The 26,120-nt window shown below is 40.6% G+C and overlaps 1 protein-coding gene across 1 annotated transcript; it reads left to right on the top strand.

The window, feature by feature from the left end:
- Positions 1-254: 254 nt before the first annotated feature.
- On the top strand, positions 255-22,500 carry LOC132259177 (transcriptional repressor scratch 2-like). The gene is made up of 3 exons (XM_059756728.1): positions 255-450; positions 1,506-1,622; positions 15,840-22,500. Exons 1-3 carry the CDS (start codon positions 255-257, stop codon positions 16,934-16,936), a joined length of 1,410 nt encoding a protein of 469 aa, XP_059612711.1. The 3' UTR covers positions 16,937-22,500.
- Positions 22,501-26,120: the final 3,620 nt, after the last annotated feature.

The raw sequence follows: 26,120 nt of genomic DNA, 5'->3' as shown, positions 1-26,120 counted from the left end.
ACGCGTGGACTCTCGCCACATCACACTTTCGCCGGGGCGCCGGTGGCCCGCCATCCGGCCAATCTTCGGACACCTGCCACTCCAGGACCCCACGCGACGGAGCACAAACGGGGAAGACATCAGCAAGACTACATTTGAAGACAACGAAAGCAATAACCCTCCTGTGAGTTTTGCGGAAGGAAATCTACATTAAGCTGATCGGTTTATTTTTCTGTTCACAAGAGTGCGTGAGTGTGTGAGCTTTATGCTGTGAAATGCCACGTTGCTACATGGTGAAGAAGCATCAGGGGCAAATGTCGCCCGTGCAGAAGTCCAGCGATAGTGGACGCTTTCGACAACAATCGCCAGCCATGGGTGTGAAGTTGCCACAAAAAGACGACGCCACGGAACCCGTGAGTCCAACGGAAGGATCAATCGCGCCACTCTGTGGATCACCAGACAGCAGAGGAGGTGAGTTTCAGACCACTTTTAATGATGGTAAAAAAATCTCAGCTTGCCACCTGAGATGGCATCTAGGTCAAGGGTCAGAGAGATGTTCTTCCTTGCACAGCAATTTCACGCTACATTAACCACAGAGATTAAAATTGCATCTTGTTCTTCTGCTCAAGGAATAGCACCTCCGCAATAAATATTAGCAACAATGTTAAATGCTTCATGCATAAATTGACAGCTCATGTGTAATTTTCAGCAAAACTAATGAAATTATTGAATCACTCCAGCCATCAAAAGTAGGGATAAGCCCTTCACAGAACTCCTCTAGCATATTGCGTTAGGTCATAATGGCTGAGAAACTAGGGATGATGTTTGTAGTTGTGGAAAATTCAATTTTCCCGTAATTACGTAAACAAAATATGACCTGAATCGTGAATGAGGCTTTCCAAATTAATTCTATTGATTTTTCAAATTGCTAGGGGAACTTTTCAATCAATCCTGCTGCTGAGCTGTCGCTGTATTTATCATTGAAGGGTTTTTCAGGATGAAAATTAGGCAAATTTTGATGGCTTGCCTGTATCAGAGAGGGTAGAAGTATAATAAAACTCAATGAAATATATATGTGCGGTTAAATTCCGGCACTTTCAGCACTAAAATCCCGCGAACACTTCCAATTTCCATAAAAATGTAACAAGATTCTGGCTATACGAATAAAATTGCGCCTAGCATGGCAAAAGTGGGAATATAACTTGGCATTATCCCTACGACGGAAGGCAAGAGGGTTGTGTGCGTGCCTCTTGATCTCTGCGGTGTTGTGTGTGACTTTTAAATGAACCTCTCTGCCGATTTCCCACCCCTCAAATGGACAATTGTTGCGATGTTGGGGAAAATTGGATGCCTCCCAAATCGATTATTATCAGGGGATGTGTCACAACAGCACCCCGAAAGGGTATATCGAAATGCGCCAAAATCACACTGCCAAGACCACCAACTTTTGCATGCATTCCCGGGCTGCAATTCCTCATTGGGTGAGGCGCGGCTGAGGAAAATTATTGGGGGCAAATTATCCGCAGAGTATCCAAAACTGCCGCCAGTATTTGGGGCGAGTGGGATGAGTGGCGGGCCTGTTGGGGTGGAAAATATATCGTTGGCAAAACCAACAAGTCAGCGAAACGTGCAACAGAATGCGGGTGAGTGAAAAACAACCAACCCCCTCTCGAGTGGGGTGGCGACAGAGTTGATCGTAATACTCTAATAGTTGAGGATGAGCAGAGTTGGTTCTAGGATAGTAGAATAATACAAAATCTGCATAATTTTATTAACAATTAACAACTTTCTGTTCAATTTACGGCTCGTTATTCAACCTGAATGTTGAATCGATTTTTTCTCCTAATCTGCAATTCTAACAACTCTGGCTGAATGAGGCAATTCTCTCGCTCACTATTACACGAAATGACTTGGAATTGAGATTGAAACAAAACATTTCCACTCTCATAAATATGTTCAATTTGGTAATTTTCTCACTCTCCACTCCGCCAGTGAGTTGGATGGGAAAGAGCGCAATTTCATCCATAAATTCCCAACTCATCCCCCGAAACGCACTGAGGTTCGGAGTTGGAACACACAAGACAGTCAATAATCCACTAATAAGATTTTTTGCTGTGCACCAGCAATTGGCTTGAGCGACTGGAGGAGGGAAATTGCGGGTGGAAGTCGCTTAAAAGGGCGACTTTCATGATCAGCACCAATTGATCACCCACTCAAAATGTGAGCGAGAGAGAAACGAAATAATTTTGCCTCGACAGAATGCTTTTGGCCCAAATTCCCCCCAAACCAACAGATAGCAAGCATGAGAATTGCGGTGTATGATGGTTCACTGTTTGCTAAATTGCCTCAACAGAGTAGATATGGAAGGCAGAAAAAAACCATCCCACATCTTTGCTATGCCAGAGCATTTTCCCAACTCTTATGTGTATTTCATATGTGGAAAGCTTTCACGGAAGCTTTTTGCCATACATGCACCATTCAATAACTGGGAATTTCGCCATACCTCCAGGGTGAGCTGAAGGGGGTGGAAATAGCCCACATGCAATACATAGACAAAATGAAAATCAGACAAGACAACTTTATTTATTGTTTCCCAGTTTCGCCATATACTCGCAACAAAACGCTTCTGTCACTGGTATGATTCGCATGGGTGAATTTTAAAATTCTCCATTTGTTCGTGAAATTTATTAAAATTCGGCATGACACTCCTCAGTTGAAAAAATGTAAATTCCCAGTGCTTCCCGCGCGGCTCAGCAGATTGACTTGCTCACATGCGGTATAGAGAAGTGCAGAGCATTATGGAGACATTTTTGTTTCGTCTATGACTAATTGCACTGAGTCATTCACCCCTCGATTATACAATAAATTTTCCCACTGACACAATAAATGCGAGTCGTAAGCGATTTATGCGTAATTGAATATAGAATGCCAGTGCGAGCGCGCGTTTAAAATAAAAACGTGACTCCCCAAAATTAATGGCACTTATTAACACGCACATATCCCCACCCTTTGGGGCTATGGTTTTCATCTTTTACGATTTCATCATATCCAAGGAAGCGCCCCACTGAAGCGTGCGTGGTGTCACAGGGAATCGACAAATCTTGGGCAAACCCCCGCTGGGTGGTGAAACAGAAAAATTATTGCGTTTTCCTGCCTTGGCCACCCCCAACTGTGTGCCAAACTCCCTCCCCGTCGCATTTGAGATTCAATTACTCACTTCCCGCCCTCACAACGACCTGTGAGCGCTGGAAAGGTGGGAATGTTTTAATATTGCGCCAAGTCTGTCAGTGAAACTATTCTATTTGTGAACAACTTTATTCTCTGTCATAGAAACCTCAAAAATTTACTTCGTAAAAACTTCTTAAGGCGATGTATTGAGAAAAAGTTTATTTTACTGAAAAAGTCAATTTAACCTATTTTAAATATAAGTATGTTCTTTTTCAAATAGAATGCATTTCTAGAACTGCGTTTAATTTCTAGACTGATAGGCTATAATTATGTACATATATTTCCCTTTTCATTTATTTTAAATTATTAAAAATGTGGGTTTTTATCTAGAAGACCAAATTGAAATAATTTTGTACAGAATATCTTAATAGCAATAATAAGGAAATAAGTATTTTTCTCTAATGTTTTTTTGTTGAATTTTCATGCAAATTGAATAGGATTTTGCAAACAAAAAAAAACAAACCCCATACAATTTCCCCCATGAACCAATTTATGGGATGATCAAGCGAAAATACAGAACTCGTGTGTTTAGCATCATCACAATAATTCCATTGCACTGTTATAGAATACATATCTTTTCGTACAATGAAAAACATTTTACGGGTAATAAAATATTTTATGCTCTGGAAAATAAATTTCATTAAATGCGAATTATTGCGAAAATATGGACAATTCAGGAGCAACAGTGCAGTGGAAAATTCCTCCAGTCCATGCATAGAAAGCTTATTCTCGTGGTGTTATTTCTGTTGTGCGCGCGGGTGAATGATGGAATTTATTATTCAGTGGGCGCGATGGGTGACACTCAAACAGTATTGTTCAGTAAATTTCTTTTCTTCACCCAAGGATTTTGCCGCTTTGCGGGGTGGAGAGAGTGCCTCTTTTTCACTCATAAAGATATCATCGCCACCAAAGGAGTCAAGGAAAAGCGTCAGCGCGCCCAAACCACCACGTCGACTTAACGTGTTTCAGTGAGATTTTCCACCACGAAAATATGTTGTTCTCGTCGTCACACGAAAATAATGCCATAAAATTCTCACTTTTTGGCGTGCCCGGCGATCCCCAAACTCTCGTCTATTTTGCATTGAAATGCTGCGAGAGACACGCCACAGAGGGTGGGAATATACTTGAAATTTCACTCAATTTCCCAACCCAGACCCACTGTTTTTATTTCACACTTCAGAGTGGTGGCTCCTAATCAGTCATTTGCGAATTTTTCACGCTGTAGAGTACTCAGGGATTTTCCACATGATTCACTCTCTTTCGACCATGAATCATCTTCTGGGTAGTGAAGATGTTAAGAACTCCACCGCGAGAGAAAAAGTTTCAGCTGCAGTGGAATTACATAGTTAAAAGTCTGTGTGGTTTTCATTAATATTCCATACGAAAATATGTGAATGAACCGATGAGAAAGTCTTTTATAGATCCACCCAGTCGAGCGTCGAAAGCAAATGAGAAGCAATCGATGCCATTTCTAATTCCAGAGACAGGCAAAAGAAGGGTAATTCGTGTCTTTCGTCATTGAATGGGAGGGTGAATTTTTCATCAGGTATTGCATTACTTGGAGAGGAAAATCAATCTCAACCAATTGATCGTGTAACATGAAAGAGACAGAGGGAAAAGGGAAAATCGTGTCACCAATTTTCTATTTCAATTGACGCACACACACACGAAGGGTAAAAATTGAATCAGAAAAGGTGGAGTGAGAAGGATTTTTTTTCCTAGTATGTGTGGAAATGTCTCAGAGGCACACATTATATTGTAGCTTTTCCTGTTGAATGGTGAGGGAATTTTCCAAACAACTTCAAACAAACAACAGTGACGTGAGAGGGATATTTAAATAATAAATTGAATCAATAATTTAGTGCCTCGTCGAAGGAGCGCATCCGGTTGGCGGGGATTTGAGCCGCCCACACCAACAATTTCAAGACGAAACTTGTTGATTTCGCAGTCGTGTGCGGAGATAACTTCCTTTTTTCATCGTCTCTGGCTCTATCAAAAATAAAACTCATGAATTTTTGATGTGCCACGGAGAAATATTTCTCTCAAATTTCCACCCAGCGATTGTCGACAATTGAATCCATATCACACTGGAGCTTTTGCGCCATGAAAAGCTCCCGCACACGCGGTGGATGGATGCTATTAAATAGCAATGAAAAGATGCTTTTCTCTCAATTTGCTGCATAAATATTTATTTCCACCCATGGCGCCAAATCCATAAAGTCGAAGTGGAAGGGAAGGGGCAACAAAAGGGGTCGCACAACTTCTATCTCTCAATCATATTCCCGCCAAACTACGAGGGTAGATAATGAAGCATTTTCTCTGTCGGGCGTGGAAGCCATCAGAGGAAAAAATCCCCCTCAATCGTCCCTTTTGAGTGGGTGGAATTCCACCCATCACGAGGGACTATTTAATATGCTGAGCATGCTAATTATATTGTTTGGCATAAATCGTGGACAGAATATTCAGGCATATATCATCAACCTCTGACCCTCACGAGACAATCTCGATGAAAAGCTCACATGACAGGGCAAAAACACTCAACAATTATTACCTTTTTTTTCTTCAAAATGTCATACACGGCAATGGAGCGATTGTGGAGAATGCAAATAAAGTGGAATAAGTCCCCAAATCATGACGTGCGATGCTCTCTTGGTATATCGCATTGACAAACAAATGACTCTTAATTGGAATTCATCTTGAAGCATCCCGCCCAGTGCCACCCCCGGAATTTCCTCCCAATCAGGAGTACAGGGGAGTCAAAGAGTCATGAGAGCATAGCCGGTATGCTAATCAAGTGAAGTGACTCTGGTAGAAAATACAGATTACGGTCCCTTATCGTCTGATCAAAATTAATTAGAAGTCACGATTATGGCACAGTTGTCGCAATACCTCTCTCTTGAGAGAGAGAGAGAGAGTCTCGGAAGACCAGGGGGCGAAGATTCCACATTCTATTCGTGATGGGTGTATTAAAGTTAGTTTACGGCGTCATATTTTATACCCTCCCACCCACACTTTGGGTGGTTGGATGACTGCAGAGGAGACAAATTATAATTTATGTTGATTGTTAGTGTGGGATAATGTAATAATGCTCTCTCACTCCGGAAAGGTTGTTGCTGTTTGGCACACATACACACGTAAGATAATATGTGTGACCAAAGGAGAATCTATTGTCGATACTTAAGGTCCATAATCTACCCACTAAACACGCCATCCTCAGCAGCAAAAGCACTCTCTCTCGATATTGAGATGGCAGAAGCTTAAAACGTGCATCTGATCTCGACTCCCACCCTCAAATTCCCTTCTTCAGATAACAATGTAGGTTTGAGAGCATTTCTGGAGACAATCACTGCACGAGGGTGGCTTTTTACGAGACATTGCACACCTGACCTGTGATTTTTCTCTCGCAATGTCCAGACTGAAGCTCGAGCTATAGAAGTGCTTCCAAGAAAGCATATGCAGAAGCTTATAATTGAATAGAAGCAACACAAAGGCGCTGAGAAATCTCGTTTTGTCGCAAATGTTCACATTCAGATAAAAATGTGATTTTTTCCTTCAATTTTCTTTACATGTTAAATATCAATATCAATAAGGCAAAATAACTTCTAAGGAGAGCAAAATGGGTGGAGTATCGGAATGGGCGTGGCGTTCTCTTATGACATTTTCTCTAGTAATCAATTTCCAGCTTAAAATGGTGTATCAAAACAATTAAATCGGACATTTTATGCATTTCACATAGGCGAAAAATATATGGAAAAGTTATGTTCTGTGCAATGGTGTGGGAGGTGAAAAGATACAACAGCGCCGCACTCAATTTCAATTTTACATTTTCTACCCTTTTGCCATGTTTCAATCCATAAATGATGTAAAATGGGTTGTTGCCGTTTCGATTTATATTTCCTTTTTATTCAAATGTATTCTGCCGATGATGAGTTTTATGCATTTACATAGATATTTCACGGGCTGCACATCATCTATCCATTATTCATGTACCTAGAGAGAGTTACACCCAGTCAGAACGGCAGACAAGTGTACTTCTGTCAGGTCAACCAGACCTCTGTTGAGTCGGGGTAAACTAAGAATGGCCAAATTTTCATTCCATTTCAACTTTTCCTCTCAGTGTTTTGCCCCATGATTCAGAGTTCATGCAAAGTCGAGTGAATTTATCGACCAAACAAGGTGTTGCAATCAATTCTCATTGAGCAATCACAGTGGAGAGAAAATGCACAAACTGCTCCATTTTGCGCCACATTTCACATTTTTGTGAGGGGTGGAAAGACACCCCACTTCTTCAGCTGAGAATTCGTGACACCGGTTGCGATTGAATTTCAAATATTTCGTGAATTTCAGAGGCTGCGAACTTCACTTACTGTTGATGTTGCAATTATACTTGTTAGATTTTTCCTTGTTCTGAGGAAATTTATCCTCCATGTGCTTACAAATGAGTAAGAAAAGCACATTCCGACAGCTGGGTTTGGTGTGAGATGAATGTAAACATTTTGCCAGCATTTTATTAATCCCCTCCTCGAAAGAAGACACGCTATGCTTCACTGGGTCTCGATATCTGGGGAAATTTCACCACTATTGAGAGAGATTTTCTTGTCTGTGAAAAATTTAAACTGCGGATGAAAATTTCTCAATGCTTGAAAGAAGTAGATAAAAAAACCCTTGCGAAAAGTTGAGTTTGTGCAAAATTAAAAACAAGAAAAATATCTTTCAATCGTGTCTTGAGACGTTGGGATGGATTTTCAATGGGTGGAAGGAAAGCAACGAAGAGAGATTGTGAAAAATGACAAGGAATGAGTGTATAAAAATACACAAGAAGAGACGACGCGCTCTTGCCAGAGTTATATATCACTCTTAATGGATCAATTTTCATGGTTCCTCGCCGGAAGATGGCTAACAAAAGCAGTTGGTGGAAGAGAAAAAAAAACCCTTCCAACGTCAATCAATACACGATTTATGTGTGTTTGTTATCCGAAGCCAAGGATGGGATGGAAAAACCTCTCAAGATACTCACCAAAAGGATAGTGCTCGAAATGTGGCACAATGGATTGAGTCAATTTTGACGCGGTGAAGAAACATCGCCGCATGTCTTAAAGTGAGAAGAAAATGCCAAGAAGCATTTTATTCATAGTCTTTTATGGTGCTATCGCAGTAATATCAAGCGAATTGGGGATGTATTCCACCCAGGATTACACTTCACTTCTACACTCCACGCATGCAATTTTCCCACCCACTCCCATGCGGATAAATATTGTATTCGTGAGTTGAGAAAAGAGCTGTGCAGAAAATTCCTCAACCACTCAACAGTTGCACAAGAGCGCGTGTGTGCTTCAATAAATTGCATATGGCAAGAAATAGAGTTTGAGGAAGACTCATTCTTCACTCAAACAGAGTTGCTAGCACTAAAGATTGACCTTATAGAGCTATTGGATAATCTTTAAATTTCTGGCACAATTGAGCAAAGATGCCGTCAAACACAATTTTTCGTAATATTTCGCTCTTCTCAGCTTATTAAAGCTGAAGCGCATAATACGATTGAATTTTTATGTAAAGTTAAATCTGTTCAGAACTTACGAAAGACGAAAAATAACGCTGAAATTTAATCATATTTGGGAATTGATTATCTCATAATGCATGATATTTTGGCCACAATATTGCAATATTCTATAAACAAAGTGCTTCTCAATTTGTGTGGTAAAATTAAAATTCTCTCAATGCTGCTCGAGAGCAGCGCAGCGAACAGAGGAGAGCAAAAGCTCTGGGCACACAAGAGATTTTGTGCGGTGTATTAAATCCAATTTTCCAATTATTCCATTCACCCTGGGCTGCTGTCGGAATGGAATTCTCCGGGCACAATAAGAGGCGATAGCAATAATAATAATAAAATGCGAGTGAGAGCAAAAAACATGCGCTGGCGAAAAAAGTTATCCCGCAAATTGAAGCAACAGATACTGTGTGAGCTTGGAATGGCGAGATAGCGAGTTGACGACTTCACTTGCGAGGGTTGAAAAAAAGGAGAGGAGCTCCTTCGACGCCACCCAGTGCAAATAAATTGGTCGCCCCGAGGATATTCTCGCCATTGAGTGTGTTTTGGACCGATGCTCCTCGATGTCATGCGGTGTCTTGTAGTGCACTGAACAAGTGAATGCCTGATAAGAGTATTAGAGATTGCAGGAGAATGGACTTTTCATTGAAATTGCCCTGGCCAAGAGGATTATACCTCTCGCCCTCTTTAATTTTCTCTCACTCTCTTGCTAAATCCACAAAAGGAGTATAAATTTCATCACATGCGGAGCAAAAGCTGAACCATTTGGGAAATTGCATTTGTCTCAGCCAAAAGCTCTGGATGACAGGAAAAAAGCGACCAGAGATAATAGTGCGGTCTTCATATGTGAGATTAGATAAGATAAAATTAGTGGGATTCACTCAAAAGCTCAATTCATATATTGATTGCGAAAGAGCACTTCGGCGTAAAGCGCAAAGGTAGCAATTATTAACCCCTTGACTCGTGGAAAGCTCACTCCCGTCACACCGCATTGTATTGCATAATAAAAGTGTCCCGTAAAATTTTCACGGGACAACTCGAGTCACTTTTGCCAGCCACTTGGCATGCAATGAATGGGAGTTTGTTCCGAGTGGGAATTTTGCATGCGAGGTGCCAATAACGAGTGGCGCCCACCTCTCAAATGTGCATTTTTAAAGTGTCGACACGAATTCCATTAAAGTGTAAAATAGTTCCTCTTCTGTGCGCCACTGACAGTTAAATATATCATTTCTCTATGTGTATATGCATTTGCCAGGGTGGAACGCAATGTCGATTGGTGTGGCAGACGAATTGGAGGGCTGATTTATGACATTTAAATGCATTGTAAGAGATTCACACAGGGACTGATATATAAATTGATATGAAATTTATGCTTCAATTTCAGCATGCGAAAGTAGAAGAGATTTTTCTTCGATGCGCGCGGCACGAAAACTTTTCATTCTACCGGGTTTTACCACACATCTCACGCCCACGAAATGCTTTTGTGAGCCCTCAAACCCTGCCAAAAGGAAAAAAAACATGAAAATGTTTGTGAGAGAACAACATATCAAAATTTATGCTATGAGCAACAATAAATTGCTCATGTGAACACCTAAAAACTTTAGACATTTCATTCTTTGGCGCTCTCACGAGACTCATTGCTGTTGTCACGGGGTGTGGGTGGTCTTTATTAGGGGTGAGGGTGGTTGTTGGTAAAAATTCCACCCACTCAAATAACATTTCATCTGTGCACCAAAGTTTGAGGGTTCCCTTTCCCATCCACGCGCGCCTGTACTTCAGATCCAATTGATTGGCACTAAATAAATGGTGTATGAATAATAAATCCGTCAGTTTTCTCTCTATTTATAGAACTTGATAATTTTCCACAATTCTCAGCTTTTACACTGACGGAAAAATGGAAAGGAACGCGATGAACAATTGTTCGCTGAAGTTATCATATAAAATTCTCCTATGTTTCTACCTCGCTCTGTAGGAACTGTGCGGTGGCAGGAAAAAAGTTGTGCCTTTTGTGATTGTTGTTCATGTTTGAAAAGTTTACCCATGCAACTTTGGCGAGGCGAAAAAGGCTCTCGCTGGAGTGAAAGAAATGAGCAGCAATACAATAAATAATAATTCCATTAAGTATGGTCGAAGAAGTTTGCTCCTGAGCGTGTTTCATCCATTTTTGGAGTGGCCACATGTTGGTTGCGGGCTGTCGCATAATTAAGCCTCGCATAGGGAAATGTTTCAACACAGAAAAACTGAGGAAGGTGGCAATTGTACACGATCGTGGGCAATAATAATACGTTTGGAAAAATTCATAAGCACCCTCTCGTGGTACTCTTGCCAATTGCCACACAACTCACCACATTCGCTGGGTGAATAACATGGAATTTATGCCTCGAAGAATTGCCTGTCCTCTTCCCTCCTTCGTTTGCTCAGGCGTGAATTGCTCCACGCGAAAAAACTACCCCCAATCGCAACCACAATTGAGACATGAAAAAGTCACTTTGGCCAGGCTTTTCACCAACCCCTTCTGCAGTGTGGGTTTGGCTTCTTTTGGGCTGGAGGATTTTTAATTAAAAATGCAGCCCACACGAGGAGAACATGCGAACGGGGGAGCTTTTTGCAAAAATCTCCCACGCAGTTGAGGATCAAAAGACACCCTCGCGATTTGCGACCATCACAGGAGCGAAAAAAAAGAACGAGATGAGTCCTTTGAATGGACGAGAGTCCTTCATTGAATTCATGGCAACAGCCAAAGGACTGACTATAGAAACTGAACGGGAGCAACAGTCCGGAAACCACGAAAGCGGGATGAGATGAAAATAAAGAGAACACGCGGAGGGTGTGGAATTCCGCATTGATGGAAAAGTTGCAGCATTCCAGTCGTCAGTGGCACCCTCATAAATTTATTCCCACTAATGAATCCCGACACATTGCACACACATGTACGGGAAAAAAACGAGATTTGCTGAGCAAAAAGGCAGCGCGCGGGATGAAATTGGAGGCAATTCTATCGAGATGAAGATAGAGCTGTTGTTTGTAATTTGATTTATGGCACGGGGTTGGGAAATCACCGAGATGGCGTACGAGATAATTTTTGTGATACTTGATACGGCAAATGGAGGGGTTCGCAGAATCTGGCTTGAATCAAACGCAGAGGGAGTGTGATTGGATTACTTTATCTTTCATTTTGATTCCTGCTAATGCACCCTTATGTGGCATTGAGACAAAACATGTATTATTCTGTGTACGGAATTGATAAGAACTCAGTCGAAACCAATCGAAAAAATGCTAGACATAAAATCCTTGTTGCTTCGTGAGCATGAATGATTGTGGTAAGAACAACAGCATAGGAAAAAGTCTCTCCGAACGAATTAATTTGAGGCATTTCCCCAGAAATTCAGTGTATGTGTGGGTCTGTGTAATTTGGACAAATGATAATTTTCATATTTATGTTAATCGAAATAATAAAAAACATACTTTTCTCTTGCACATTGCGTGCTTCACGCCAGGCGGACGAAAAAGAAACCAATTTCCATGTTTCCTCCCGCTCTGCGGCTCAATCCTCACGCGCTTAAGGTGTGCTTTTTTTCTGGCGGACAACCCACCGATTGTGGGTGTGAGTGTGCTGTGTGATTGAATAAAAGGGCACCTGTTTAATGAATCTTTTGCGTTGAGATAATCTGAATGGTGTGCGGTGCGCACACATCGGAAGAAACTCGCCGCGTTCAGCGTTGAAGTAATATTAATAGATTTCCATCGTGGGCTTTCCTTTTGTTTTCCCACCCCCACATCCATTTGACTTCAATGTGGAGATCATTTTCACCCCTTGAGGCCCGCACCAACGAAGGTTTATTGTTGATTTGCGCGTGCAAAAGGATTACACCATGCCGTAGACGTTCTATCATTCATCCCAATCTCTTGGAACTTCCTTTCTAGGTCACCATGCGGAAAGTGCCTGATTTAGCATGACTCAAGTGGCAATTAAAAAGTCCCAGGATGGAAATAGTGGCATTTTAATGAGCATATTTGCTGTGGAATATAGTGCAAAAATTGAATTAATTTGCTCATTTATTCACACTGTTTATTGATAATTAGAGTCATTCAATTAAGTTGATCAATCAATATCGCACTTCAACTTGCATTGCCTCGAGTGACCATTCAGGAATTTTGCAAATATAGCTCAAATAAACATTTATACCAACTTTATTGAGATTGCGCTGTTAAATCGAAAAAAAGTCTAGTTTTGCAAACTAAAGTGTAATCAAGAGGAGTGCTTTTCTGTATAATGGCTAAAATATAGTCTAATGTGACGATCAGCTTTCCAATTTGCACACAAAACACAGAATTCATCCTAAATTCTCGTTTCTGGAATATTTTATAACTTCCAGTGATGAAATATAATGAAATGTTTCTCATAATTTCCCACTCAATTTTTCCTCAGAACGCGTGCATATTTAAAAATTAATTCTCGTCAAATAAAATTAAATAAATAAAGCTCAACCGCACTCAGGATGTGTCTTGTGAAAATACAGCCATGCTAATCCATAGCCAGAGATAAGGGTGGCACAGGCAGTAAAGTGAAGGCAAAACCGCGTGGAAAAAAGCTCTTTCTCTAAATAAAAATTAATTAATGTCAGTGTTTGTGATTAAAAATGTACACCCGAGTTGTCGTGTCAGAGACTTGAGGGTGGGTGGTTTGAAAAAAAATGTAGTGGATAGAGAACAAGGGAAAAAATGTGAGAAGTGCCTTGTCCTCACTTTTCAACAACTTGTTGTACATTTGCCATTGTTGGCACTTTCCTCCAGTCCGTCGCCAAGTTTGTGGCTTTGTAGTTTACTCATGGGGTTGGGCGTGGGCGCTCCACAAAAGGGGGGCGGAGAGTGAAAAAAAAAATTAAAATATGCTCCCAACCTCGAAAAATTCCACCACAGAGCGAGAGGAAAAACTGTGAGCCCCCAGACAAACGGACAAAACGACAAAACAACGTGAAAACTTATCGTCCGCGCTTCGTCACACAAAGCAAATACACTTATTGAAGTTTTCCCAGCGTAAAGCGTGTTTTTCCAGCCATGATAATTAATGCACACCGACCCTCAGGCTGGGATTTCATCGTCACTGTGAGACCACCTGTTTCTCCATATCTCTCACTTCACCCCCTCACAATCGCTGTGGATGGAGATGGATTGAAAAATCTGCCATTCACCTGGGAAATCAATTTAAATTCTTCATTTTTTATCTTTCGCACAGCTTTCATCTTCCCAGATTGAGTCACAGCGCGCACATTGTTTTTCCATAGACAAGACGATGAATTATCACGCAATGAAGCATTTCTGAATGCCCCCCTTTTTCCAACAATATGAGAAATCACCGTTTGAAATTACACTTCTGCACAATAAAAAGACATTTCACGAGATTCTTCCCTGGATAGGTCAGCTGAGTCTTTTTTCCTCCGTAGCTCAGAAATAAAATTGCAACATCCACTTTTATTAGTCTCCTGTGACATATAAATCCATTGAATTCTTCGCCAAGTCTTGATGGTCTTATGTCTCCCCAACCCAGTGCCACTTAATTCATTTTGCGCCCCTTCACCGCCCGACAAAAGTGATGCAATCATGGTATCTCGAATGGGGAGGAATGGAAAATCGTCCAAGCAGTCATTTGGGAAATTCTTGGAGCATTCCTGATGGGATACAACAGATAATTGCACACATTATTGCCATGTGAATTGGATGGATGTGTGTGTGAATGCTTGGACATGGGATTGAAGTCATGTTATTATTGTACTGTGAACATTGCGCGAGGTATTTTGAGTGTTCATGTGCGATAAAACAAAAAAAAGGTGCTTCTTAAATCGATGCCGAGCCGATGGAAAAAGTCACGAGACGGAGTTGTATGAAAAAGATATTAAAATCAAACCATCTTTTCCCAAGAAATGAAACTATACAAACTTTTATCAAATTTCCCTCTCTGGTATGAAGAAGTCGAGAGGGTGGAAAAAGTTCTGGAAGCACTCATCCAGCATTTTTTTCTCGCCGCCACTCTGAACTTTTGCAAAAGTTATTTGATTTTTATGTGCCACGACACATAAGTTATCAGAATTGAACAATAAATCAACCTGATTTATATGTGTACAAATTTTTGAGAGGTCCTCCCATAAAGGATGCTAGCCAGATTTTCTTATTGCACAATTGTTGCCCGCCGTCTTGACGTCCTTTATCGTCGAAGAGTTGTTGGAGCTTGCAAAAAGCTCATACAAATTATTCTTGGGTGTGATTTAGTGGGAGGAAAATCTGTCCAGACACACTGAAAGTATGTCTTTGAGACACTGTCACGTTTCCCCATCCTCTGGAACATAATCCAAATTTGTCGATACAGCGCGATTGAAGTGCTGTTAATTCCTTGAGGTGAAAAAAGGAAGAATCTGGGAATTTTCCAAGCATGCCGCGAGAGATTTCCACCCCCACAAAGAGTGGGAATAAAATGGAAATTTCATTCCTATTTGTTCTCACCCTCCGCCAAAGGAATATATTATTTCATACACGGCACTTGCCATGAGGCCCGCAGAATTGCTTAAGATAAAAGAAATATGCACGCCACCCACAACACCCACTCGGAAGACGCACAGAAGCGTCCCTCGCGGTGGAAAAAAAAGTTTTGGTCGGGGGAGAGAATTTCCGCCCGAGGTGAGCACATATTCATCAATATTAAACACATTAAAGTAGATTAAAATGTTTCCACGACGCGATGCCGCCATAAATATGCAAATGTTTTGTAATTTCCGTGAAAAATTAAAGAATATCATTGCAGAGGAGAAAAATGAGAATTACGTCCCGCCATAATTCACACTCTCCACCTTGAGACTGCAGAAATTGGGTGTGAGACGCTACTCAAGGCTTCAAACTACCCCAACTCTGAAACTCTTGAAATTACGTTCTTGTCAGGGAGAATTTTCAGTGGAGCTTCACTGGACTTGAGTGTGTTAAAATGAAAGTGTTTTTGACGTCTTTAAATTAGAGATTTTCACATTCAAACAATGCTTAAATCTTGTCCAATTTTTGTTCCCACATTCATGACTTCTGTATTCTTCCGTTGCAGGCCTATCCTCGGTGGAGTCCATGCGCGGTCGAACAGATCGCAGTGTCACTGTCATAACAGCCACACCGAGACACCAGTCCATCCCCACGTCAGTGGTGGTGTACACGCCACCTATGCGAGTCGCCGCGACTCCCGAGGTGAGTTCCCTATTCAAGGATCGCAGCATTGAGGAGACCGAGGCAGCGCACGATCTCCTGTCACTATCACAGAGTCTACCACCCTTGCCTGCCCCATGCGTGGTCACAATCCTCCATCCCGACCCCAGCTTCCACCCCACGTCGCCCATCATGCACGAGATCACGGCCAGCATGACTCAACCAGCGTCGCCGCGGCCCACGTCACCCGTCCCCGTAATCGTGCCGTGCTACGAATTGCCGGCCCAGACTGTGGCCCCACTCACGCCGCCCACGTCAGAGCACAGCTCAGACGCCGAACTGGGCGCCTCTTCAGATTCCTCCTCAGTCAGCTTCCGTGGCCGCAAGGCCACCTCCGAAGTCTACACATATGACGATCTGATGGTCAGCGACGGGCGGTCGAAGAACAAGCGGCGGGAGGCCGCTCGCAGTGCCGCCGTAGAAGTGTCAGAGGGCTCCCGGAAAAACAAGTACCGATGCCCGGAGTGTGGGAAGCAGTACGCGACGTCCAGCAATCTGTCACGCCACAAGCAGACCCATCGCAGCCTGGACTCGCAGTCGGCGAAGAAGTGCCACACGTGCGGCAAGGCGTACGTGTCCATGCCGGCGCTGGCCATGCACGTGCTCACGCACAAGCTGAGCCACAGCTGCGGCGTGTGCGGCAAGCTCTTCTCGCGGCCGTGGCTCCTGCAGGGCCACCTGCGCTCCCACACCGGCGAGAAGCCCTACGGCTGCGCGCACTGCGGCAAGGCCTTCGCCGACCGCTCCAACCTGCGCGCCCACATGCAGACGCACTCCGCGGACAAGAACTTCGAGTGCTCGCGCTGCCACAAGACCTTCGCGCTCAAGTCCTATCTCAACAAGCACCTCGAGTCGGCGTGCTTCAAGGACGACGCCGCCGCCGAGGGCCGAACACATGACGATGACGATGATTCCGAAGATGAGTTGATTATAGTCACATAAAACCTCATATAAATCCAATATTGCAGATAATCTCTGTTCTCGCGAGATAGAGAAATGGCGTTGAGCCCAATTTGCAGTTCACCGTTCACGTTGCTACATATATGACACCTCTGAAATTGTGTCTTAGATTGTCGCCTAGCAAAATATCACAGCCAAGAAGTCGGAACATAACTTGTGGCTCAGAGCCGGAAGTGAAAGATGCCCCAGGAAAGTGCACGCTTTCAGACAGCTTCAAGTGCTGGCCAAAAGTGTGCACTGACCGCAAGGACTGCCCGACCACACATTGTCTTAATTTCAATTCATCTGAAATTGGTTTATAAGATTTTGGTGTGTAGATTAATATATACAACCGTAGTGGATCAATTTGCATGGCCACCACTGTATCTTTAAGAGAAACTCATCCGTCGATAAAATCTTCAAATAAATTTATGAGGCAACGTTATCGGTGAATTGTGCTTAGGCCTTTGGATCCAAAAAATCCTGCGTTATTTTACAACCCCAGAAATTATATAAATTTTAACATGATTTCACGAGTTCGGAAAATATGAGGAGATATAAATTTAGAGAGATTAAAAATATGAGCAATACCACTTTTGTAGTACATTTACTTATATTTTTGCATTTGACAAGAGAGGTTTAAAAAAAAGTGAGAGACAATTTAGTGAAATGGTAAAGTGTAAATAAAATTGAGCATTCATTCAAATTTTACTCTTTATATAATAATATATTTTGTAGATGACGAATAGGAGAGCAAAAGAGAAAAGATGGACAACTTTTAAAATATTAGCGAAAAATTGAAGAGATTTAGATCAACAATATAGTGGGAGAAAAAGAGGTGAAGACAACACAAAATCTAGGCTTTAGGAGTTTTAGGGAAGATTGCGTGCGCTTTTTGGTAGAAAACAGAACATTTTTCTTATGCACATTATTAATCATAGATTTGATATAGCTTTGATATTAGGTGGAGGATTTTCCATGATGGGTCTAACACACTCGGCAACAGTATGAGGAATTTTTTGCTCTAGAAAAACGGAAAAGGCTTAAATCGTAGTGAAAAATGAGAGATTCTTGTGCAACGAATAAGTAGGAACACATTTAGGAGGATTTATTGTGCACTTTGAGAGCACTCTTCTATTTCCCAAACTACTCGTCAACACCCACGCGCTTCTGAGCATCTCCCTGTGTTTTTTTCGGGTATACGATAGGCGAGAGAGCAGCACGTCAAATTTGTATTTCAATGGACAGGACACGCCGGAAATTTAAAAATGTTTATCTATTTGAGCAACGAGGAAATTTAATGTGGCCTGGAAAGGGGTGGCAAGTGAAATTCAACATGCCACATAACATTTTGTTGTGGACCGCATCGACTTTGTGCTTGATGCATTTATTGGCCTAATATGGTATCACACCAATCGATCTCGGCGCCACCCCGTCACACCGCCTCGTCCCTCTCCATCGGCCACGCTCACCCTCGACGGACGTCGAGCCAACTCCACCCCGAAAAAGGGGTGGTCAAATGTATCAAAAATACATCAACTTCCATTTGGATTAATGACAGATCAGTTGTGAGCGACTTTCTCATTAATTGCTCAATTCATTATATGAACATTTCAGCTGTACACAGATTAATTTTTTACCGAGGTGGGTAATTTTCACGGAATTGGGGGTAAAAATCATTTTCCACCACTCTTCCTTAAGGTACATATCATCAGCGTTGCTTCGCAAGACATTAAACTTGAAATTAAAGTTTGAACAGTATTGAGAACTTTTTATTATTAAAAAAGAATGTATAGAAATCACATTTTTATTCTGTGGGTTTTTCAACAAAATCAAGAAACAATTGATTCAGCAATTATTTCACTAATTGAACGGCAATATTTTGATTTAAAACAGTGTAGTTAGCAACCCGCTGAGGAGAAACTTGTCAGAGGGTTGCGCAGCAATCGAAACGGAAACAACTTTTACATGTCGATATCGAAAAAGTTTAATGTAGTGCGAAGAACTGATAAGAAATGAATTTCCTAACGGGGGAAAAATGCACGAAGCCGAGAGTCATCGATTAACGTCTCCTAATTAATTCAGTCTCAATTAAAGAGCGAATTTAATGATTTTTTCAGCGTCCCGAAGGAGTTGAAGATTGGGGAGTGAATACAAAAGTAGCAAATTAATTTGAGGCGCACATTTGAAACCATCTGATTTTGCAATCTAAAATCTCATTAATTTCTTCAGGGATAACTTCCAGGTGCGATCCCATTGGCACACACTGTATTTTTCAATTAAACCCACACCTTCTTGTCCACCTCTTGTGCGGATTTTTCCAACGAGGGGGTGAATACATAATAATTTGGTTTATTTTCACGTGACTTGACACTCATTATTCGAGTCGAGCACACAAGTGAATTACTCATTTGGTGAATTATTGTGCTTTTTTGCCCTCCTCGCGTGATTGAATAGTTCAGTGAGACGCATATTTTAATAATTATTGTGTGTAATTTTAATTCAGCCCCGAAATTAAGCTCTCTCTCGCCTTTCCGCCCTCTTCGCACTCCCACTAATGAGGCTCGTTCTTTTTCATGTGCTTTCCCACACCAAGGCTCGAAACATGCTGCAGAATGTTGGGGAAATTCTTTGAGATTTTCCTGAGCGGTTATGGAAAGAAATTTAATCTAGCAAGTGGAGAAAACAATATAATTACAGATAATTAAAATACATATCAGCAAGACAATACTTATAGAGAATGTGAGAGGATGAGAAAGATGAAATAGATGCGAGAAAAGGAGTGGTAAATTTATTTTTTTCTCTTTTCCTATCCTTTACCATCTGACATTAGATTCGAGAAGGAAATTAATATGAAGATTAATGTGAAATTTAATCTGACTTTATGGCTCAGAGTGGATGAGAAAAAATATCTCGAATGCAGTCCAGTTTCATTAAAGCACCATATCTTGTGAAAAAATGTATGCATGATTGAACTGGCGCACGGTGAAAAAGCCATGGGAAAACAAGAAAGAAAATGGCATTAAAAATTTACGTGGATGATGATTTTTTCATGCCAGCGCATAAAACTATGTGCTTTGGCGCCAAAAAGTGTCCGAGAATAGGAGAAAAAATTATGATTAACTCAATTTTCGCAACATGTCAGCAGATATTTAAATCTGATGCCAGTGCACAAAAGTTTTTACTTTTAATTGCATGAAATTCGCAACACACAACTTGACCGGGAAAATTCGGTGTGCGTTGGCAACTTTATAGCCGCTATAGCAGAATAGAATAACCGAGGGAAAAACGCAATTGGAAGACTTGTTCTGACACTTTCGCATTGTCATACAGATGTATGTAGTTAATACATATATCCTAGGTACCAACCAAAATTTCAAGTATAAAATATACTTATTTGCGCGGCAGCTCCCAATAATTATGATTTACTGTGCAACATTTTGTAATTCTTGCGGAAATTTTCAAATGAAGCCGAATCTGATTGTCTTCTAGACGACTTGATGCTTATTTTGAGACCATTATGAATATGTTAAAATAATAAAATTATTTTGAGAGTGATATTTGATTTCAAAAAGACCACTAAAATTTTCATGGATTCAAAGTGGAATTTTGACTTGTAAAATTCCGTCTTTCCCTGAGTAAATATTCATGCCCCAACGCACACTGACTCTACCGGATGTAAAACTACATAATTTGGAGAATAGACACAATTATAGCTGAAGCAACATTCAACCAAATATGGCGTTGATGCCAGGGCAAAAAGGGGTGCTGGTACTCCAATCATACCGCATCCACATAGCATTTTATTCCAATTAGCAGAGGAACAACTGTTGAATTATAAAACAAGCATCAAATATAGAATTTTGGCGTATAATTTGAAATGTGGTGCAAACACTACATGCAAAACACACTGATTTTAATGGACTCTAGCGCTAGTATGCACATGTTTTTCTATCCCTGCACATATAGCTTGAAAAAAAAGTTGAATCTCATAAAAGTGAATCTGTGCAATATTATTTTTCTCTAATTACTCCCAGCCCAAAAAACAACCGTGGAGAAAATGAAAGGTAAAACGACACAAAGTACTCATAAAAATGATATGTAAAAAACCGTTCGAATTTAAAACATACAACGATTTAATCATTTCTGGAGTTTAGACAAAAAAGACAAATTGTATATGACAAAAAAATACATTATTTATGGTGAAAAAAAAATCACTCAAAATTCTCAAGAAAAAAAGATGATGAAAAGATAACTTTGAAGCAATACAATTTTTTCGATTTAAAAAGAATAACTTGAAGAGTAAGAAGAGAAAAATTATGAAAAAATCTATTTAATCTTAAATATACAACTTATATATTTACCTTTTGAAAAGCATCCCCCTTGAAATTAACTAACATAACAAGAGGTCTATGTAGAAAATGTATAAAGAAATAACAAAATTCACTCTAAACAACAAAAATATTTAATCCTAATATCAATTATAATGCTCAGATTTCCAAAAGCCATTTTTGACGAAGTCCTTTTTAAGAGAACAAATATCAAACCATTCAATACTATACTAACTAAATAATTACCTATTTACTGACAAGATACTAATTCCTACTTCTTCAATTTTAACAATGAAAGATACTTTCTATTAGATCTTGAATGGAATAGAGAAGACGAGAAGGAAAATTTTACCACTAACATTATACATATTTACTTAGTGAAAAGAGCAAAAGCAGAAAAGACAGATTTAGCAAGATACACAGAAATGTAATTCTTGAATGAAATATCGATATGTAGTTAGAGAAAACTAGGAATTTTTTGATTGAAATTATATTAAAGGAAGACCAAAATTATATATACATATATTTACTCATATAGACATATTTTTAATAATGTCTTATATTACTGAGGAAAATGATATTTGTGAAGAACAGAAACAAATTACTTTGGCCCACGCAATCATTTTCTCGGCGAAGAAAACAGAAATATGAAATGAAAGGAATAACATTAATTAGAAAATGATGTAGTCAAAGTGGTCACATTTCGTATCTTTATTGATAGTGATAGAAATTTACAGTATAATATTTACGATATATTACAAGTGAGAGAAGAGAGCGTGAAGGAAATAAAATTAGATGGCTTTTTCCATATAAAGAGAAAAAAAAAACATTGTATTATTATACATAAATATATGACATATTATACAATTAAAAAAGAAAAGCTACCAAGAAATGATAATGAAATGAGATAACTTTTAATTGCATTACATTTTAAATATACGTAATAATTTTTTGGCTTCGTGTAGAAAGAGAAAAAGAAGTTACCCGAAAAAAGGTGGCCAGATATAAAAAATGAGATGATGAAAAACCTATTTATATGTATATTAATGGAGGAAATAACACTTATATTTAATCACTTGTGCTAGTGTTTAAAAGGCAGTTGAAGGAAGAGAGAAAAGCGCGAAAATGACAGACACTGAAAATGGAGATAGAAGGTAAAAAAGGATAATATTTACAATTAAGTTCTGTAAGGCAACAATATTAATAGCCTCTGAAAGCAATAAAGCATATTTTTAATTGAAATATTCCTTCTTTCCTTCAGCCAACCAGAAAGCTGCAATTCAGCAATGAAAGCCCTCGACTTTTCGGCTCGTAATAATTTCCATTTTAGCGTCACTCGCAATTTTCTTGACATGCCAAAATAATAAGACACATAAATTGCGCCCCTCCGCCCCCGTAAAAGGCGCAAAATGGGAAGATTTTAATTTAACGACAAAATATCGTGTATTAGAATTTTTAATAGAAACACCAAATCCACTCTCGGGGCGAGAAATGAGGATTGTGCAGCACCCTCTCGAAACACACCCCCTTTCCAGGCCTGCTGCCTCATCTCTCCCCGACCCAAGAATACCAAAGAGCAACATCGTGTTTTGCGCATCCACGATAAAACCACAATTCAACTCATCCTCCGCGTTCCCCCCCATGGAAAAGTTTGCCCGAAAAGCCAAAGTTGCACTGGCACATTTGGTATTCAACAAGCCTAGCTCACCAGGCGCCTCCTCGACCCAGAAAACCATCCCCAAACTCCAGCAAAGGGTGAAATTTTCCAAAGGTCTCCCACTTTATGAGCGAGGGAGGAAAATTTGTGTTCTCACCTGTGGCTCACCAAGTATTTTCCAATACCCTTCGCGCTCCAAAATGACCAATTATGCAACCCTTGTCTTCTTCAATATCCATCCATTCGGCCTCTTGGGGCGCATCGTGGACGAGCCCCGAGGGTGTATTTGAACCATGATTTTTCTTAGGGAAACTCCTGCTGAGAATCGAAAGCAATTTTTTGGTCAGTTGCCAGTAAAATCACCCAAGAATTAAGTGACATCAAGACCGCAAAGCACGACATTTTGTGACTGAGAAAAACTATCTGGGCTACATTTTCTTTGCTGTGTGGTAAGAAAATATATAATTCTGAGAAATTGCAAAATCGAAAAGATGCAACGTCTTTCAGCATAGATTTTTTAATTCACTCAACACGACGTGATTCCTTTGCCAATGAACCAGCAGTCGTGGGGTGGATCAGAGAATTCTGCTCAGCCACGCATTTTCCTGAAATTCATGAGCCTTTCGTGCTCGTAAAACCTGTGCAAGACACTCTGTGTGGAGAACAACCGCCCTGAAAATGAATTTTCAATTGAACCCCCGAAAAAGTTCAGGTGCGAAGTGGAAAATTGCTCAAAGCATGGCGCCATCCTGGGTGAAAAGGTGACACATCTTCAGCAGTGGAAAAGATGACGGTCTTTTTGATCCTCCTGATTGCGAGAAATCATCGACAGCATGACTGGATGAGCAAATATTAAATTTCTCTCCCACGGAAAAGAGACACTGCGAGTATGGGAGTCCTCGTCATTTCGCTGGAAAATTGTCTTGTTGACACATTTTGCCGCGCCCCTGAAAGAGCACGAGTGTAAATATGAAATTTATTCAAATTCGTTTTATATTTTGAATGACTTTCCTGTTATCATTTCACACATACACACGCGGAAATTATATACATATATGGGAAGATGAGAGGGGACGCTCTAATGCATAAAACTGTGCCACATGAGTTTCCTCTTCACTCCTTTGTCGCTGGCTTTCATCGCCTTATTGAGGCATTCGCCCAACGACAGGATCCTTCGTGTGTGTACACATTTAATCAAAAAAGAAATATTTACATTCATTTCATTGGAAATGCAAACATTTATGCTTTCACACTTTTTGAAGCTCCAACGGATCTCAATGGCATTACACTTCTTTCTTTGGGTGTGATGCGCACCCCCAAAAGTCGAATGGGGAGGAATTGACTAAAAGCGAGAATTTTCATGTTTTTCACACCATTTCTCGCTCTCTCGCATTTCGACTTTGCCATTTGCACTCACACCCCGGCTCTCAACCCTGTCTATTCACTTCTCAACTTATGTGGAACACACGCTTGACAAAGTGAAAGGGAAAAATTTTAATGTGAATCCATTTTAGTCCCGCCGAAGCAGGTGCACACGATCAGTTAAATGTATGTAACATTTACGTGAAAATTGCATTACATAAGACCTGATTCGCTTGAATTAAAGTTACATGAAACACTAGTTACTAAAGTGTAGCATTTGTAAATGGAAAATCGCAAGATGAGGCGAAAAACGTGTCTCCAGCGGACAGTATAAATTGTCTTCCCACCTCTGAGGGATGCCTTCCGGCCCGGGGTGTGAAGCTGAAGAGGGCGAAAGTGGAAATATGTATTCAACATGTGCAAGAAATTGCATTAATATTATCTGCCATCGACAGCATTGAATTTTCCTCACGTAGAATATCTATCAATTTTCGCATGGTGACGAACAAAGGCACTCCCTCAGGAGACACACCATCGCCCAGAGAGTGGTTGAGATAAGTGTCTCATGTAGCAGTCATTTTATTGATAATTATCCATAAATTTTGATTGTAAGTGGCAAAAAAGAGAGGGAGATTCTCTGGGGACATCATTTTTCGCGTGCTCTCTCATATCTTTTTCTGGCTTCTCGCACTGAATGGCATGATTGGAAAATTCAGGGAAGATAAATTGACACTCCCTCTCATTTTGAGGTCAAGAAGATCACACTGGGAAGCTTCGTTAAAGGTGACATTCGGGGGGTGAGAAGCACACACAATTTATTTAAAGCTCAAATAAGGCCACGATTCGACTAATGTTGATTTGCTCTTGCGTGTCTTTTTTCATTGTCTCTAAATGCTTAGCATAATCTGCCATTGTCATACTGTTGTTCACCCCTCGGTTGGCGGAAATCCGCTCTATCCTGTGACAGTACATTGAATAATGGTGGTGTGAATGAAGATGTGCAAAATGCATCTTTGCACCCAGCATTCCTCTCCATGATCCGTCACCCATTTAGCTGGAAGATGTGCTCGAGAAGCAGGTGAATCTCTCCAATGGAGGGTGGCAAAAGAATGGTACAGTGGCTCCTTGGCGACGTGATCGGAATGCGATTCCGCGGAGGTATGCACTCGTCACTGTCTTGGTGGGGTGTCGGTCGGCGCGCGATATTCAAAGGAAGGTGGCGTCTTGTATACTAATGGCAGATTTATGCTGATACTCCAGGGAGAGAGCGAGGGAGGAGCGCGTCAATGGAAGTCGATAATCAACACTCCGCCATCACACGCAGATGGAATAATAAGGATGGGGCCAAGGAAAAATATCACATCCCACCGCCCAATGTATTATATATGATATAAATATATGCTTTAGAGACGGATTTCATCGTGATTGTTCACGTCGCACAGCGTAGCACAATTTATTGGATGCCAAATCATAAATATTCAGCATAAAGTGACCGAATAACCTTTCAATGTCCCAATAAATCGGAGGCGGTGAGCAGAGGCGAAAAAACACTCAGCATCGATTGTAGGGATAAATATTGCGACTCACATATATCGTATATATGAATTTTCCACAGGGTGAAGAGTGCTAAATGGTAAGATGGATTTGAAGGGAAAGTTGACATATCATCAGATTCACTCAACATAATACTTCATGTAAATGTTTACTGTGAAAATTGTGTAATATGAAACAGTACTTAATCATTTCATATTTAAATTAATTTTTCAACTTTTGTGCCACTTGAAATTCTTATGATTAGCGTCGAAATAAGCTACAACAAACATCAAGAACAGAGAAA

The sequence above is a fragment of the Phlebotomus argentipes genome, unplaced genomic scaffold (genome assembly GCF_947086385.1).
Source record: "Phlebotomus argentipes unplaced genomic scaffold, Phlebotomus argentipes genome assembly scaffold_18, whole genome shotgun sequence".
Taxonomy (NCBI): Eukaryota; Metazoa; Arthropoda; class Insecta; order Diptera; family Psychodidae; genus Phlebotomus; species Phlebotomus argentipes.
This window is presented reverse-complemented; position numbering and strand designations above follow the sequence as displayed.